This window comes from Cydia pomonella, chromosome 9, assembly GCF_033807575.1.
Source record: "Cydia pomonella isolate Wapato2018A chromosome 9, ilCydPomo1, whole genome shotgun sequence".
NCBI lineage: Eukaryota > Metazoa > Arthropoda > Insecta > Lepidoptera > Tortricidae > Cydia > Cydia pomonella.
In genome coordinates this window covers 13,458,388-13,476,064 of record NC_084711.1, presented here as the reverse complement: position 1 = coordinate 13,476,064, position 17,677 = coordinate 13,458,388, and the positions used below count along the sequence as shown (strand labels likewise).

General features: G+C 39.7%; 1 protein-coding gene across 1 annotated transcript; it reads left to right on the top strand.

Moving 5' to 3' along the window:
- The first annotated feature begins 5,262 nt into the window (after window positions 1-5,262).
- LOC133521433 (7SK snRNA methylphosphate capping enzyme bin3-like) lies at window positions 5,263-16,280 on the top strand. The gene is made up of 6 exons (XM_061856393.1): window positions 5,263-6,716; window positions 7,237-7,427; window positions 8,414-8,772; window positions 9,545-9,763; window positions 13,020-13,199; window positions 13,681-16,280. The coding sequence occupies exons 1-6, from the start codon at window positions 5,656-5,658 to the stop codon at window positions 14,053-14,055; spliced, it is 2,385 nt and encodes a 794-aa protein (XP_061712377.1). The 5' UTR covers window positions 5,263-5,655; the 3' UTR covers window positions 14,056-16,280.
- Window positions 16,281-17,677: the final 1,397 nt, after the last annotated feature.

Sequence of the window (17,677 nt, the reverse complement as noted above, 5' to 3'; positions counted from 1 at the left end):
GACAATTTAGACCCCTGGTAGTAATAGATCCCTGGTAGTAGTTAGCGAGGTTAGTGATTAGGGAGCAGTGGCGGATCGTTCAAAGAACTCGATTCCCACCGGCTTGTCTAATTTCAGCCTGTTGAGTACTTTCATGATCGGTTCATGGAGAAAAGGAAATCAAAATTAGCTCTGGGTTCCCTACGAATATTTGTGACGCGCCGCCACTGTTAGGGAGTTAGGTTTTAGCGAGGTTAGTGATTAGGGAGTTAGGTTATAGTATTTATTACAATATGACTTTTTGTTTTAGAGTGAGAGTACTTCACAGTGAGAAAATAATCCTTGTCTGTCATATAATTTCCTTGGGAAGGCTCAAAATAGGATAAAAGGCACGGATCCGCCGCATAATTCCGACTAGTTTTGCGGCGACTGTGATTCAGAAAGTGTCCGACAATTGGATAGATGTAATAACAACTTTAGTTGTCATATATCCATGTATTTTTTTTAAGTTTTTGGCCTGATATATGTGATATGATTACAATTTACATTAAGAGGCTGTCAAGACCTAAAGCGCGCACACTATTTGAATCGGAGTAAATGAGATAGCACTGTCGCATGTTACTGGGCCTGGGCAAGGGAATAATAAGAAAATTATTTAAATAAAAAAAAAAGTGGATTTTTAGTATAATATTTTACTCATTAGCGGTTTAGATATAAATGTTTTGAAATTGTGATTTTAATTGCAGACCCATAAGTCAAAACAATAAAGACATAGAACCGTTTAATTGTGATTTTAAGATCAATCTTTGCAATTATTTTCTATCGAGCCGATTTCGTTCAATCATGTATCGAGTACAACCACGGTCTTTGAAATATAATTAATATGAACATATATTTTTCTTCCTTGACTAAAACAAATAGTCTTTCTTAAAAAACTGTTTAAGTAACATCAATTTCAAGGACATTGGGTGTTGACAGCCCCTTAATTGCAATAGGGTCGTTTCCAATTTTTTGAAACGCTTGTATTACGTTCTATATTATATAAAAGTTGCCCTAAAATTCAAATTTTATACTAAAAACGGCTTTAAATATGTTAAATTAACAAAATATATTTTGACAGATGCTTTCGCGCCCAAAACGCTCTTTGAAAATTGTGTGACGTTACAGTTCACGGTTTGACACATAACTACATACACACGTAGAAGATATGAACTGTCAACTGACATTTTTCATTTGTTGTTTATCGCCTAACTGTCAACAGTGTCAATCCGAGAGGTGTGACGTCATCAGAATCTTCAATAACGTTTCGAGTTTGGTCACGTGACGTGTGCCAAAAGATATTTTAAATTCAATATTTACAAAATATGGTCATTACACGTCCCCTAAAAGTAATTTAACCTGTTCTTATAATCCAAAAGAATTTATTGGGATACAATTCTGCCCTGAGATTTGTAGATGGAAACAACCCTATTTCATAGGATTGGTAGGTTTTCAATTTTGACGACCGGTTTGGACGACTTATGGTCCCGGGTTCTTATCCTGGTAAGGGCATGTATTTGTGTGATGAGCATGGATATTTGTTCCTTAGTCATGGGTGTTTTCTATGTATTTAAGTATTTATAAATATTTATATATTATATATATCGTTGTCTAAGTACCCTTAACACAAGCCTTATTGAGCTTACTGTGGGACTTAGTCAATTTGTGTAATAATGTCCTATAATATTTATTTATTTATAGGTACATATTTTTTGGGACCCTTATTATTTTATGTTAAAATCTTATCCCATTAACATGTTTAGATACATTTTCAAAGTACTTAATGACAGATTAAATTGTGTTAATACTATTAAGTAAATTTCTGTAGAAGTTATTGATAACAATTTTACCACAATAAATTACGCTACCTCTGGTGCCAGTGCCACTTCCCGTAATGAACATGTCCCATCCCTGCGCATACTCATGACAGCTCGTCATGTTTGAAACGACCAATCGCAACGCCGTGAGCACCCGTCCCGCACCTCACGGTTTGGTGATTCGCGTCTCGAACAAAATGGCCAATATCAGGGCCCCTACAGGGAAAATCGAAGAGTAAAAGAGAAAGATCCCCGCAATTTGCGAATTTCGGTTTTCGCGGTAGGCCCCCAGGCTTCTATAGGCGGTTTTTGCCGCGACAGCCGCCGCAGCCGGAAGGCGGAACGGAAGCGGCCCCTCATACCCCCTTGACGGAGGGTATCGAACGACATCCAGTCTAAAGGCGGTTTTCTGTGTGCCCACCAGAAACCGACAAAAATATACGGTTGGTAATATATAATTATGAGACTGTGACGACAAGGACAAATAATACTAGCGCTTTCTCTGCTACCAGTGGCGGATTTACAAATTTTCAAGGTATAGGCTGAATAGTTTTTGCCGCCCTTGCCTCAACAATTGTCATATCATACATTATTTTTACAATGCAACAATTTCGTTGAAATTGCACGTAAAATAATTTTTCGGTATATTTTTGAGCTAATCGAAGCTCAATCATGTATCACCAAATTATATTAAATTTTTGTTTAAAAAATTCGTATGTAGCCAACCTCCTTAACGTAAAAACGTATTTTTTTTCTATTCTATCACGAAAAAATCAGACCTTTGCACAGTTTCCGATGAATTGTTTATTCTTAATTATTATTTCTATTTTTTAATGTTTGCTTAATTGAAAAAGACAAAATCACAATATAGCCATGAGCAATCTTTTAAAATACTATTTATAGTTAATATGAAAATGTTCAAAAATTTAACGTGACCATGTTCCAAGTTTCGGAATAAAAATATTTTTGCAGGGCTCTTTCAATAAATTAATTCGTTACAAATGATTTATTATAATTTATTATGATTATAAAAAGTTTTTACTTACCGGTGCTGTGAAAATATTCATAAAATTCAGGAAACACTTCGAAAAATAACAGCACACACCCAAATAAGTCGCTTGAATCACGAGACAGTATTTGTTGTAAGGGTAAAACTCGTGGTTCCGTAGTTTCGTGCTTTATTTTCCTTTTTTTTCCTTTCCTCCGATTTTGTTTTCGTTTTTCGCCTCGATTTGTTCGGGTAACCGGGGTAACCCACACGGTTATTGGAATAGAGAATGAAGCTCGCCACGTGCACGTGCAACATTGACGTCATTGATAACATTGTAGCATTAAAAAAATACCGCGTTCGGGGAAAAAATATTTTTTTGACTTAAGACTATCTAATTAAAACAAGAAATATTACTTTGCTAATCCGCGAGAAAATAACGTGTTAGTCAATCAGTGCTAACCCGTTATACTTACTTGCGTATTTTTACATGCAATTAATTTTCCCACCCTCCCACCGCAAAAATAAATACGCAAATAAATATAACAACCCACCACCAAAAGTACAAAACTCGACACGTGTTTCGCCTCTCTACGAGGCATCCTCAGGAGATGCTGGAGATGTTGACGGTCTGACACCCGACAACTGACTGAGCTGTCTAGAACGGTCGGCCATATTTATACCTTGACCAGTCCCCCTACTGTGCAAGTGTGAGTGAGATGGAAAAATTCGTAATAACGGCGATGACGCAACATTCAACTGTTCGTTAAGAATCATCCCCCTATTGTTGTACCTAATTATTTCCAACTGTTCCAGAACACTCAAACGCAATCCTTTCTCGCAAACATGTAAAATATCAAAAGAATGATTCTCAGGTAAAGCATGGCCACTGTCTATCAAGTGCTTCGCAAAATTTGACTTTTCTGGATGGTTATGTCTGTATGACGCAACATGCTCCTTATACCTGGTAGTGAAATTACGGCCTGTTTGCCCCACATACACTTTATTACAATTATCATAAGTAAGCTTATAAACTCCAGATTTTTTTCCCTTCTCGATCTTATCTTTCCCATTGCAAAGTTTAGAGTGCAAAGTGTTGTTTGTCCTAAAAGCCACAGGAATGTCGTTAGATTTTAAAATTTTGTAAATTGCATCTGACAATTTGCCAACATAAGTTATGCTCGCTTTGTATTTCTTAATCGGCTCAGAGGATCGTGCAGCATACAACATAGTGTTGACTATACTATTTCGCTTTTTTTTTTTTTTTTTGGTGGTGGGTTGTTATATTTATTTGCGTATTTATTTTTGCGGTGGGAGGGTGGGAACATTAATTGCATGTAAAAATACGCAAGTAAGTATAACGGGTTAGCACTGATTGACTAACACGTTATTTTCTCGCGGATTAGCAAAGTAATATTTCTTGTTTTAATTAGCATGGATTTCCGCAAAGTAACGCCTGATTCTATTAATTATTTTTAAGACTATCTCGCTATTACTGTTCAAGATTTTTTTTTTTAAATTCCAATCGAATTTTCTTTCTTTCAATAGTGCATGTGAAACACATAATAGTCGATACATAAGATTGAAATCTGTAAAATTATTCACTAAATTATTCATTATATTCGAATAAAAATCGGAAAATTATATACAAACCATCCAGTTCGTAGCCTCCAACCAGTAGTAAGACTGGCATGTATGGGTTGTTAGTGGGAAGAGGGGCATATTTTTTACAATTGCGCTCTTTTCACTCATAAGAAGTGTGGGCAAAGGGCGCAGAGGCGAGAGGCCGATTACTGCTTGAGGGGCGGCGAACTAGCTGTTTTACTCTAGAATATGGAAGTTTGCTACTCTCGAAATGTGCAATGACAAGTGAGAGAGAAAAGTCATCGACAAAATTTGTTGCAGACTTCTATCTGTAAGACATCAGAAAACCGTCATAGAAAAAACTTTTTGATTTCTATGAGGTAAAAAAAAAAAATCGTTCCCCAAATTTGCCGCCCCCAAAATCTGCCGCCCTAGGCTCGAGCCTACTCAGCCTGCTGGTAAATCCGCCACTGTCTGCTACTCCTACAGAAATATATGTGACTATCCCGTTCGGTCATTTCCTTCCACCGCTCATGCAGGCATGTTCCAGTTATACTAAATTCATGCGGCAAAAGCATATTCAGAACAAAAAATATTGTGCCGTAACTGCCGCACACTGGTGGCATCCCACCAAAAAAATTACATTTTGAAGCCGATTATTTTAATTGCAAGTCAATATCTCGATTATCCATTATTTCTACTGATCCTTTTTTGCAATATTTTTTGTGCAATAAGTCGCCGTAATAAAAGACTTTTACTAGGGCTAGCAACATTGTGACAAGAAGACTGCGCTCTCATTTGGCAAAATATTAATAGGGTGTGCTGCTATTGGCGCATTGTATTTTATATTTTACAAACTAACCATTGACGTACCCGGATCTCGAGTGTGGGTCACTACAACGTGGTTGTTGAAAACAATATAACTCATGAATAAATAGCCATTTCTGCTGCTTTGCGTGTGGTGTGGTGCGAATTATGTGGAAAGTGTACTGTTTTATTGATATTTTAATTGGAAGCGAGTTTTAATTTGTGATATACTTCTTTGAATCTCTTGTTATACATGTAAGAAGTTATTAATTGTCAAATCGGTTTCTTTTAACAATAACAAACGCCGTTGTTAACCTGTTTATTAACAGTGACGGATGGAAGGCCTTGCACATTCTGCAGAGTCCTCCAATGGCGGTAAATTCAAGTTTGAAATATTTCTAATGTAACATGTAAGAATATTGAGCATATTGTTTATGTGAGATGGGTAGTCCCAAAGAAGAAGTTATTGCTTCTGAAAGCAATTGTGAAGTAAAGAGTGCAGAAAACGAAGCAGTTGGTGAATTATCGGACAGTGAAGTGGCTAGCGCTACGGATTCTTCCGTAAATATTTCTGCGAATCAGTCAGTCTGTGAATCAAACACTTCGAAAGATGGAGATATTGCTGCTGGTGCCGGTAAAAAGGGCAAGAAAAAGTCTCGTCATGGAAAAAAGGGCTACTTGCCTTCTAAAGATAACTCCGACCGAAGCACGGTGCGCAGAGTGCACTACGCGGGAACAAAGTTCAAGCAAGGCAGGAAAAGAGCACAAAGTTTCCCTTCCATATCAAAATTCTTTCTTCCATACAAAAGACCTCGTAAGGAGGCATTCATTCCACCCACAAAGTTTCTTCTAGGAGGTAATATATCAGATCCATTGAATCTTAATAGTTTGCAAGATGAAGACATCAACAGGGCAATGAACGCAGTTACTCCAGAATCTTCTCCTCTGCCCACACCGCCTCGACATAAGGCTAAAATAGATGTCATTATTCCGCCTAATATTAGAGATCCTTTGAATCTTTTGGAACCATTGGACAATGAAGAGTATGAGAAACGTCTTGAAATGCAACAGCGCAAGCCACGCAAGAAGCCCCGTTTGCGGCGAAGGACTACTGAATGCTCAGATAATGCTCAAGTAGTAGAAAAGGTTGTGGAAGAGAAAGCAGATGGTATCAAGGAGCCTCTTCCACCTGAACCATCTACATCAGTATCAAAATCTATAGCAACCGCTGCTTCTAAAGCAAGAAAGAGGTCTTGCAGTGAGAGTGAAAATTCTCAGAAGAGCAAGGATGCCAAGAAGCTGCGCCGCATGGATTCTTTGGACAAAATAGTCAGTCCTGTGGTACCACAGCCGGGAACATGGAAGCGAGTCAGGCCGCACCAGCGGCCAGTGCCACCCGACCGCCCCATCTCGCCGCACAAACAGAGTAAAGCTGAAGGAGAACATAAGCTGCCTACATTTCACCCAAAAAATACAAAATATCAGTATGGAAACTATGACAGGTAACTTTATACATGTGCTTTTAGTTGACCTACTTTTGTTGTCAGACTATTAACAAATCTTTAACAATCATAATTACCATTAATTGAGTGGTAACTTGCTTAACATATACAAGGTTGAGAAGAGTGAGTCTGTTTTAGTACAGCATAAAGAAATCATTGATTTCATAATTACATTTAAAGAAAGAACAAGATTAAAGCTGTTTGAGAATAAAAAAAAACATTATTTAAAAAATGTGTTTAGCATATTATTTTGAAGATCAGAATAAATTTAGATGGAAACCCATGAAGATAGAGGTAAACAACAGGCGGCCTTTAAAAGATAAAAATAATAAGGATACAATAAATTTTTAACATTACAAGTTTGTCTCTTTGCACAAAGAGTTCCTAAAGTAAAATTCGTATAACATGTCCTATAAAGCAGCATCCTATAAGTACCATTCTCAATAAGCAGAAAACAGAATATAATTTTCCATTTCAAACTTTAGTTTTTTTTTTACAAATTTCCTTACTAACTTTGCAGATACTATGGCTACCGTAACCTGAACGCGATGATGGATGTCCGCCTGCAAGTGTTCGAGATGCACCGCCACTTATTTCAGAACAAGGATGTGCTGGACATCGGCTGCAACGTTGGACATGTGTCTATCGCCGTCGCGCGCACGCTGGGCGCCCGCTCCGTCGTCGGGATCGACATTGATCCAGTGCTTATTGGTAAGTGATTATTACCGTAACCTGTACGCTATGATGGACGTCCGCCTGCAAGTATTCGAGATGCACCACACCCTATTCCAGAATAAAGATGTGCTGGACTTTGGCTGTAACGTAGAACAGGTGTCCATCGGCGTCGCGCGAACGCTGGGGGCCCACTTTATCCTCGATCGACATTAATGCAGTTCTTATTATTAAGTGATTATTTCATTATAAAGTAAACTAGCTCCTGCCTCGAAAGTCACTAACTATGTATGTAGATATGAAATTTCATCTAAATCGGTTCAGCAGTTTAGAGACTTTTGGACTGGCTGCTCTCCAGTTACAACCTAAAGTAAATGAGGCAAACCAATTTTAAGAATGGACTCTAATTGTCGCTAAAGTATGGCTCTTCATTCATACAAAAAAGTTTATAAATTCATTGTCTATAAATCAACACTTGCTAAGAAAAGTCGCAAGCATTGTCAGTAACTTAATTAGTGATGTTACCTAGTTTATTTTCATTAAAAATATTAAGATAAGGAGCCCATTGCGTAATAACTTGTAGCTTGCAACCATAAGTGGAAGTCTCTTTCTGATAAAAGTGGTTGAGAAGAGACTTCCGCATGCATTGATTGCAGCTTGTTATGCAATGGACCCTTGCCGGCAATAAAGTTGGGTGTAATGACTGCCTAAACTGTTACACGGTTATTTTATGTCCCTAAGTCTCAATTTCATATACCTATATAGAATAAATTATTATCAAATTATTAAGTTTAAATTGCATATGAATTTAGAATAGGTATAGGTATACAATTTATTTCATATACTTACGCATTACGCAAGCATTAGTGTATCTACTTATATCTTGCCTTTTTCATTTTTCATTAACTGTTCACGGAATACCAGACAATTTGGTAATAATACCCCTAGATAACATTGTGTAGTCCCAAAGTGTGAACTGCATTAATAATATTAACAAACTTACTTTTTTTCCACTATATTTTCAGGCCGAGCGAGAAAAAATCTAAAATCATTCGTACCCGTTCCCGCGGAACCAAAGACGGAAGACGATAAGAAAGCGGAAATGGACGACGATAAAAAGGACTGCGACAAATGTGCCGAAGAGAAATGCACGGATTGTAGCACGACAGCTCCGAAACCGGCTGGAGAAGAGAAAAGTGGAGAAGATAAGAAGGAAGGCAAGAAGGAAATGAGAAAAGTGAAGAAGCCGCGTAAGAACCGGAAGGCGGGGAAGCAGGAGCAGAGGTGCTACTTCCCAATGTCTATGTCGATGCTGTATGGGCCGCTGTGTAGCACCTTGGAACCGACGCCGCCGGTCTTTCCGCATAACGTTACCTTTAAACAGGTCAGTTTTGTTTATACATGTAAGTCCTCGTGCTTGTACTAGTACGAATTCGAGTTTTGATCTCTTGATCTGATAGAAACAATAGAAAAAAACTCAAAAAGCGCAAAAATTGCCCTGGGGATTACGCTGTTAACTTCATATTTCGGTTTTCCTTTACCTTCTAAACTTACTGCTACTGCTGCTAATTAATAGTAACATTGTGTACAATACAAACGTGTGGTGTTTGTCTTTAATTTCGCGGTTTGCGGTGTTAATTTTATCGTAAATAGGCGGGTCCACACAGAGCGAGCGCGTTTTCCCCGCTCGAGCGCGCCGCCTCGGACGAGGCACGGCTACACTGGCCGCTTTGTCCGCGAGAAAATTTTAATGTGGTTTCTAGAGCAAACCAATCTTATTAAATATTACATTGCCACTACTTACTTCAGAATAATTCCTCTGGTACAGTGTATTAGATACAGAAGAACAATGTACCTATATCAGTAAAACAGCATGTTTTATAATTGGTTTCAGAAAATATGGTACTTACATTTACAAATTTACTTTGGACTATTAGACTTTCTAGCTTCAAAACTGAATATTTTGGCTAAGCTCCTGTAAAGTACACCCATATTATTTGTGAACGTAATGGCAACACTGCAGTACAGTTGACGATCCTTTTTTTACCGACTTCAACATAAGTAGGGCCAGAAATGATTCATAATTATTTGAAATTCCTCCCATGTGTCATAAATTGGAAACGTATGTGACATTGATGACACTTGACATGTTGCAGGGCAACTACGTCCCGCGCGAAGAGACGCCGCTAGGCTCGGAGAGCGCGCAGTTCGACCTGATCCTGTGCCTGTCCACCACCAAGTGGCTGCACCTGAACTGGGGCGACGCGGGGCTGAAGCGCGCCTTCCGCCGCATGTTCGCCGACCTGCGCCCCGGCGGGAAGCTCGTGCTCGAGGCGCAGAACTGGCCCAGCTATAAGCGAAAGAAGCGCTTGACGGTGAGTTTCACTGCCGGCTTACTGAGATGCCACATAGATGCTTCTTTTATATACTACGTCGGTGGCGAACAAGCACACGGCCCGCCTGATGGTAAGCAGTCTCCGTAGCCTATTCCAGAGGAGTTACATGCGCGTTGCCGACCCTAACACTCCACACCCTCGTTGAGCTCTGGCAACCGCACTCACCGGCAGGAACATAACACTATGAGTAGGGTCTAGTGTTTTTTGGTTGCGGTTTTTTGTAAGGTGGAGGTGCTTCCCCACTTGGGCTCTGCTCTAGATCTGGAATGACATCCACTGTGCTGTGCCCTACCACACAGAGCGAGATGACATTCACACACAACTTGTAATTTAATTTCCTGGGACTCTGACTATGAAAAATCTTAACACGATTAACATGGTTGTTCATAAAACTTAGGAGATTATAGGACATTATTACACAAATTGACTAAGTCCCACAATAAGCTCAATATGGCTTGTTTTGTGGGCACTTAGACAACGATATAAATAATATATGAATGTTTAAATACATAGAAAACACCCATGACTCAGGACACTCCCTCTGGTCGCATAACAACTTTTGACATATTTTTAGCTGTCATAACGCTTTATGCATAAAATTGTAAGTCATAAAAATCTTTAGTCTGAATTATTCCTTAGCATAACTGGGTTTTTGTCATAAATGAGTTATATCATAATTATTATAGTCATTAATTTAATGCGCATAAAATTTTAGGTTAGGTTCGTTAGGTATGCACAGAAAATATATGACAACTGCTATGTATGTCATCAAATATTATGGCTAAAAATATATGACACAATATGACTTTACATTTGTATGTGCAATGATGATTATGACATAAGTTGTTATGCGTATCAAGGATATGACTTACTTAAAGTTTTATGCAACCCAACACGAATAAATGCCCTTACCAGGATTTGAACCAGGGACCATCGGCTTCATAGGCAGTTACTACCCACTAGGCCAGACAGGTCGTCTAAACGCCATTTGTAAAGAAGATATAGCCACGAACAGATGAACCCGCGCCATCTCAGTTCCCGTGACATCATGACATGGCCTGGGGCTCATTTTTCAACAAATAATAATATCAGTTCAGAAGCTGGCCAAATCATGTAAATTTTTCATAGTTAGAGTCCCAGCAAATTAAATTACAATTTGTTTGAGAAATGGGTCATAATTCCCAAGATGGCAATTGGCAATTGAAAAAGTCAAGGAGAAGTGTCAACGTTAGTAAAATTATGTATGTATTACTAAATATGTTTTCGTTTATCACTCATATTTATTTAAAATTTAGTCAAACTAGAGGCTGCCTTTACATCTTGATACATCCCATGGTTATGGTCCTGGTATCTAAGGACTGTCATCTTATCTGAGTAGGTAAAACGCCGCTCATAACCGATAAGAAATGTTGGTGTATACTAACAGCCGTGGGAATCTGTTAGCGTTATAGATAAGATTACTTACGAGTTTCTTTTTCAAAAATGGACGACAATGTCGACTTTGGTGGTAAAAAAATAGGTCACGAAGTTTTTGTCAGTCAACAATTAAAAAATTTAAAACATTACAGTCTCAATTTCAGGACTGCAATGTTGCATACAAATTCCATTATTTGTCGAGTTCCAAACTTTAAATCGCCAAGCGGGAACTATGCGTCGTTGAAGAGTTCCATTCTGATCAGCATCAGCAGTTCCACTTCATAAAATGTCACTTTTATATGTAAATGCTTGATTTGTTGATGAAAATACAAAAATCACTATATGTATGCCTTTCACATTTGAAGAGTTCCCTCGATTCCTCATGCATCCCATCATCAGAACTGAGTTTTGACAAAAAACGGGACCAATCTGTATATATATAAATTCAATCACAAAAATAATTTTCAACATCAGTTCAGAAATGACGGAGTTATGAAGTAACAAACATAAAAAAGTATGTTTTTTTATGTTTGTTACTTCATAACATAACTAACCGAATTGAGAACCTCCTCCTTTTGAAATCTTGAAGTCGGTTAAAAAGGTGGCAAAGCATATCTATTCAATTGTTTTTACTTTTTAGGGTTCCGTAGCCAAATGGCAAAAAACGGAACTCTTATAGATTTGTCATGTCCGTCTGTCTGTCCGATTATGTCACCACCACTTTTATCCGAAACTACAAGAGCTATACTGTTCAAACTTGGTAAGTAGATGTATTCTATGAACCGCATTAGGATTTTTACACAAAAATAGAAAAAAAAAACAATAAAGTTTGGGGGTTCCCCATACTTAGAACTGAAACTCAAAAAATCTTTTTTTGAGTTTGTTCATTGCCATGCAAACTTCCACCGAAAATTGGTTTGAACGAGATCTAGTGAGTAGTTTTTTTTAATACGTCATAAAATTTTAATAATTTTTTTTTCATCAAACCCATACGTGTGGGGTATCTATGGATAGGTCTTCAATGATATTTAGGTTCCTAATATCATTTTTTTCTAAACTGAATAGTTTGCGCGAGAGACACTTCCAAAGTGAAAAAATGTGTGTCCAAAGTGGTAAAATGTTGAACAAGATCTACTAAGATTTTTTTTTTAATACGTCTTAAATAGTACGGAACCCTTCATGCGCGAGTCCGACTCGCACTTGGCCGCTTTGGTTAGGGAGGTTAGGCTAGTTTATGGACTCACTTAAGAATAGTCCTTGTAAATGTTGACATTTAGTGAAAATCAAGCTTCTTTGGTTATGAAGTATTTTGTATGTAATTAAAAAATAATGTATTTATCTAACACATTTTAATATGTTTTAACTCCCACTTATTCCTACGTAATATTCTTAAGTGAAGTTAGTAAATAAATAAATAATCTATTGCATACTAACTTGATGTATAGCTTGTAAGTTACAGACTATCTTAATAACTACCTATGTTAGTTGAACAATACAAAACGTAAGAATAAAATAATAGAAAAAATTAATGTAATTTTTATAACTCAAGCTATTGATTGCTTGCAAAAGGTGATCTCAAAAGTAAATCGTAAAAGTTACTTTGATTGTCACAAGATTTATTATTATTATTTTAAACTTTATTGTACAAATACACGTATAACGTACAATAGGCGGACCTAATGCCTTGAGCCATTCTCTGCCAGTCAACCACTGGGCCAAACAGAAATTTGCTAAGGTTACTTAAATATCTCTTTGCCCTAGACGGGCCATTAACACATTCTTATGACTTTACAAAACGAATAATAAAATCTGTCCTCAGCAAACCATCTACGAGAACTTCAACGCGATCGAGATGACGCCGCAGAAGTTCCGCGAGTACCTGCTGTCGCCCGAGGTCGGCTTCAGCAAGTGCGCCGTGCTCGGCGTGCCGCAGCACGCCAGCAAGGGCTTCCGCCGCCCCATACAGCTCTACATCAAGGGCGACTTCACGCCCAGCAAGGTACGTCACTGATACCAGCCTGTCAGCTGAGTTTTTCTTCATTTTAGCACTTATTTTATTTTATCGCGATAATGGGGCACGCCCCGAAGGGTCGTGGGACAAGTTTTCACTAATGTGATTGCCGTCTGATCCTCATAACTCAATATACTTGTTCATTAGAAAATCTTCTATTTTTGGAAAAATAACTATTTTATGGGTCAGCATTGCACAAAATCTTCACCCAGAAATCTTAAAGTTATATGTTTTTTTTTTACCAGTGGTTTTAAACCTATCCGCAAGAAAATATTTTTTATCAGAAAAGTAAATTGCCAGGGATCACTAATAGTTTCTAAGTTAATAACCGTCGGATAAAGCCAACAAAGGGTTGTTCCGTTTATGAACTCGTGGACTACTTTAGGTGCTTGAGACCACCAGTGGTTCGTGGAACACCAGTTAAAACCCACTCATCTCCGAAACGCCTAACGTACCGTGTATATTGCAGGCGCGCTGGTCGGACGCGTACGCGCCGTCGTCGGCGCACCGGCCGGAGCCGGGCCCGGCGCGGCGCACGGTGTACGCGCCGGTGGCGGCCGCGCCCGCCTCGCGGCCCAGCGACGACGCGCCGTCCGTGGGCGCCGCCACGCCCTTCTCGCCCAACCTGGACTGCTCGGCCGACGACTCGCCCTTCTACAACCCGCGCAGCGACTCGTACGCGCCGTCCTACCAGCCGCCGCGGCCCACGGTGTACGCCACGCTGCCCTCGCCGCTGCCCAGCGCGTCGCCCGCCGCCGAGCGCGCCGCCGAGCCGCCCGACCCCGCCTGCGCGCGCGGCTTCCCGGAGCCCGAGCCCGCGCCCGCCCCGCTCCGGGACGACTGAACGGCGACAAGCCGTGTCGCTTAACCCTCCGATACTACTCGGTAGTGCGGCCGGGAAATATTTACTATGGAAGATAGCGCAAATTTACCGGTTTACCGGTAATTTCTTTACAATTTTTTATATGCGTTCCCCGCTCCGGGGTCGATATCGGTCCGCCAAAAAACGACCTTGAACTTTTAAACTTAAACTGGAATTCTGAGGTTATCGGTGATTCGAAGTCGAGTCGGTACTATTCGAGGGTTTAAAAGTGTCTCCACATTTATCGCCGAGAAGTTACATGAAATCGGTCATTATCCGTTCCTTCCGCTTAGGCCGACGCGGCCGCCGGACCGGCCCTTCGTAATTTAACACGTAAAGCCATAAGTTTACTGACGTCCTCCCAGCTCTTTCTCAATAGGTGGTTTAGTCGCGCTGTATCAGTCAAACCGCCTATAACGAAAGTATGTACTCTTGCTCGACCCCGCGCCTAAATCGCCTAATGCGAAAGCGCTGTATGCTCCCTTTACCGTTTGCTGTTTGTATTATTTCCCTAGCTAAAAATGATAGCACAATAATGCATTGGAATTAAATAATAATCCTCCTCCAGTTAAAATAAACAATCTAAAAATGAGAAATACCCATACAAACCTCAAACAAACTTATAGAAACTCTTGTAGCTTGCATCGAAAGGCTTTTTGGCTCGAGGCGGTTTAATCGAGATAGTGACGATTATAACGTGGAAATCTCGTTGTTGCAGTATTGACTATTTATATTACCAAAAATAGTTGAATCGTGAGAAAATTGACGCAAAAACCATGCGGTCGCTAATAATTTATTGATTCGTCTATTTTAATTAAATAATTTTACGTAGATATAATCGATGTTGCAATGCGAAATTTCCTCGAGGCCCCTTTAACTTGTCAAATCATAATAATAATGCACACATTAGTAATATATCCTGTATTAATTTCCGTTAAGCATGTCTGACCCTTTTCCTTCTGGATGTCTAAATAGGCGGGCCACACAGAGGGAGCAGCCTCGCGAGAAAATTTTCTCTCGAAGCAAACGCCCGCCCTCACAGGGCAGCGTACTCGTGTAATTTTTTTGTGAGAACGTTTGCCTCGCCCCAGCCAATTCGCTCGGCACGATGGCGTCCTTCTGCCAGCTGCTTGAAATTGTGCCGTACATATTAACTGCCGTGGCTCGTGCATCTTTTATTTTGCTTTCCAAAGCGATCGAAAAGAAAAATTTAAAACGACCAAGACGTTGTTGATTGGGTGCGATAAATCTATAAATATCTTTCACAATACGGAAATCGCCTCTACTGTCTTCTTTAAGACATATAAAAAAAAGGAGTAAGTTGAAATATTGTGTTCCTAATTACACGTAAAACTTAAAACAAGACGCAAATGCCACAAATTGGAGAGATGTATCACTTTCAGGGCGACGGCGTTCGGGCTCGGCCCAAGAAAACACGCTCACTGCCGGCGGAGGCACGGTTACCCTGGCTGTTTGCCGCGCGAGGAGAAATCCTCGCGAGGCCGCTGGCTCCTTGAGAATCCGCCTAATGACTGTATAGATAGGTATTACTCTATGGCTAATGTTAGTGTCGCGCTGACCGTCGGTGCGGAACGATCCGCACCGACTATTTGTGTGTAGTTCACGACACGTCAGCTTTTCTCTAGAACGCTCCTTTAAAACATATTGACCGATGGTCAACGTGACACTAAAACCAGCCTATACCAGGGATCACCAATTAGTTTCGTCAGGGGTCCGGTTCTTAATATAATATGACCATCGCGGTCCGCTTCTACTTGAGTTTATTAATTAAGCAAAATATCAGCGGTCAGGATCCGGACCACGGTCCGCCATTTGGTGATCCCTGCTCTACACCATTAAAGTACAGTTGTATTGATCAGTGACCGTCTCAGTGTATATTCGACCAGCGTTAGTGACCGTCTTCTATCACAAATGATAGGACTTTTGAGCAATGAAATTGTCGTCCTAAATTCACTAGTTGGCGGTTTGACCGCTTACTTCCTGAGATCTATTTGGGCGACTAACGAGATGGAGTTTGTTAAAGATATATGTAGTATATAATTATTAATATACATTGTGATAACGATCGTTACTCGCTCAATAGGCTGATCGGTTTATCATTTTTGTGATGTAAATATCGCTGTAGATTCCCTAGGATTATGTTTCAGTTGATAAAAGTATTTTATATTATACTCGTAACGTTTTAATCTATGAATAGTTTTATTTTCACCTTTTTGTGCGTAAACTATACTATAGACCACCTTACAGAAATCCGCAGCCAAATAACACTTGACCCTACTCATAGTGTTGAGTTCCTGCCGGTGAGTAAGGTTGCCAGAGCTCAACGAGGGGGGTGGGGTTAGGGTCGGCAACGCGCATGTAACTCATCTGGAGTTGCAGGTGTACATAGGCTACGGAGACTGCTTACCATCAGGCAGGCCGTATGCTTGTTTGCCACCGACGTAGTATAAAAAAAATAGATCGTGTCATTCACGGAGACGCCTGCCTTGACTCGTAATGTCATGTTATTAAAGGTGAGATTTGTTAAATCTGCGCGTCATCGTGGATAAAACGAACTATAAACTTGCCAATCTCTGAGTAACAAGCGTTGTTACCTCAAAGCAAGTATAGATACCAAGTACTTATAGAGTTGAACAATTTCAACATGAAATCCGCGGTCTCTAGCTTACGCTCAGTGAGAGTGAGAGAAGAACACGAACCTACGGGGCCTTAGCTGATTCTTACTTTAGGCGATTGACACACTGACACTCATTCACTGACTGGCGATTTACACAGTGACTTCAGCCTGCTGCGTTTAGCGATATGATAATTTTCATATATTATAATTCCTGATCGTTGTAATGTGTAGGTAAGTATAATTTTAATTATGCCAAAGTCACTTTTCAATAGGGAATATTACTCAAAACTGCGTAGAGGGCACCTACTAGCATAAACATATACTGCGCAACACGAAAATTTTATTTCGTTATTCACTATAGGGACCGTGCGCGTTGGAGGGTCTGCCATCTTGTGGCCTGAATCGGAACCATAAACATGTACATTTACACGTCACGTGTTTTCTTGTGCATAGTAGGTTCTGCCATCTTTTGGGCTACATCGGAACAATAAACATCACATTTACGCCTCGCGCCAAAAATCTGACGGCTCCTGTGCTGCCTCCTACAGTTCATGCACGCTCCCTATCACTCTGTAATATTCAAGCGATAGCATCAATTTCATAGTCTGAAAACTGTTTAAGTGTAGTATAAGTTACTCTATGGTTTACAATTAGTGCTGGTGGTGCACTCTGGCGGCAAAAGATTGCAGTTATACTAGTTACAGTGTAAAAAGGTGACTGTAATACAGATCTCATATTTATTTATTATTCCATTGAAGACAACAAATCCAATGTTAGTTGATCCTAGCCTACGTTAGTACTTAATAACAAACATAGGTTTTGTCCTTTGACAAAGTTTCCCGAACAAAGGACAATCAAGCTTATTAGTTATCATATTTAAGATGCTATTACTGCTCCCACGTACCCTGCTTAAGCTAGGCCGTTTTCTTGCGCCAGATAGCGTTGAAGCTATCTGTCCGCGTCTCA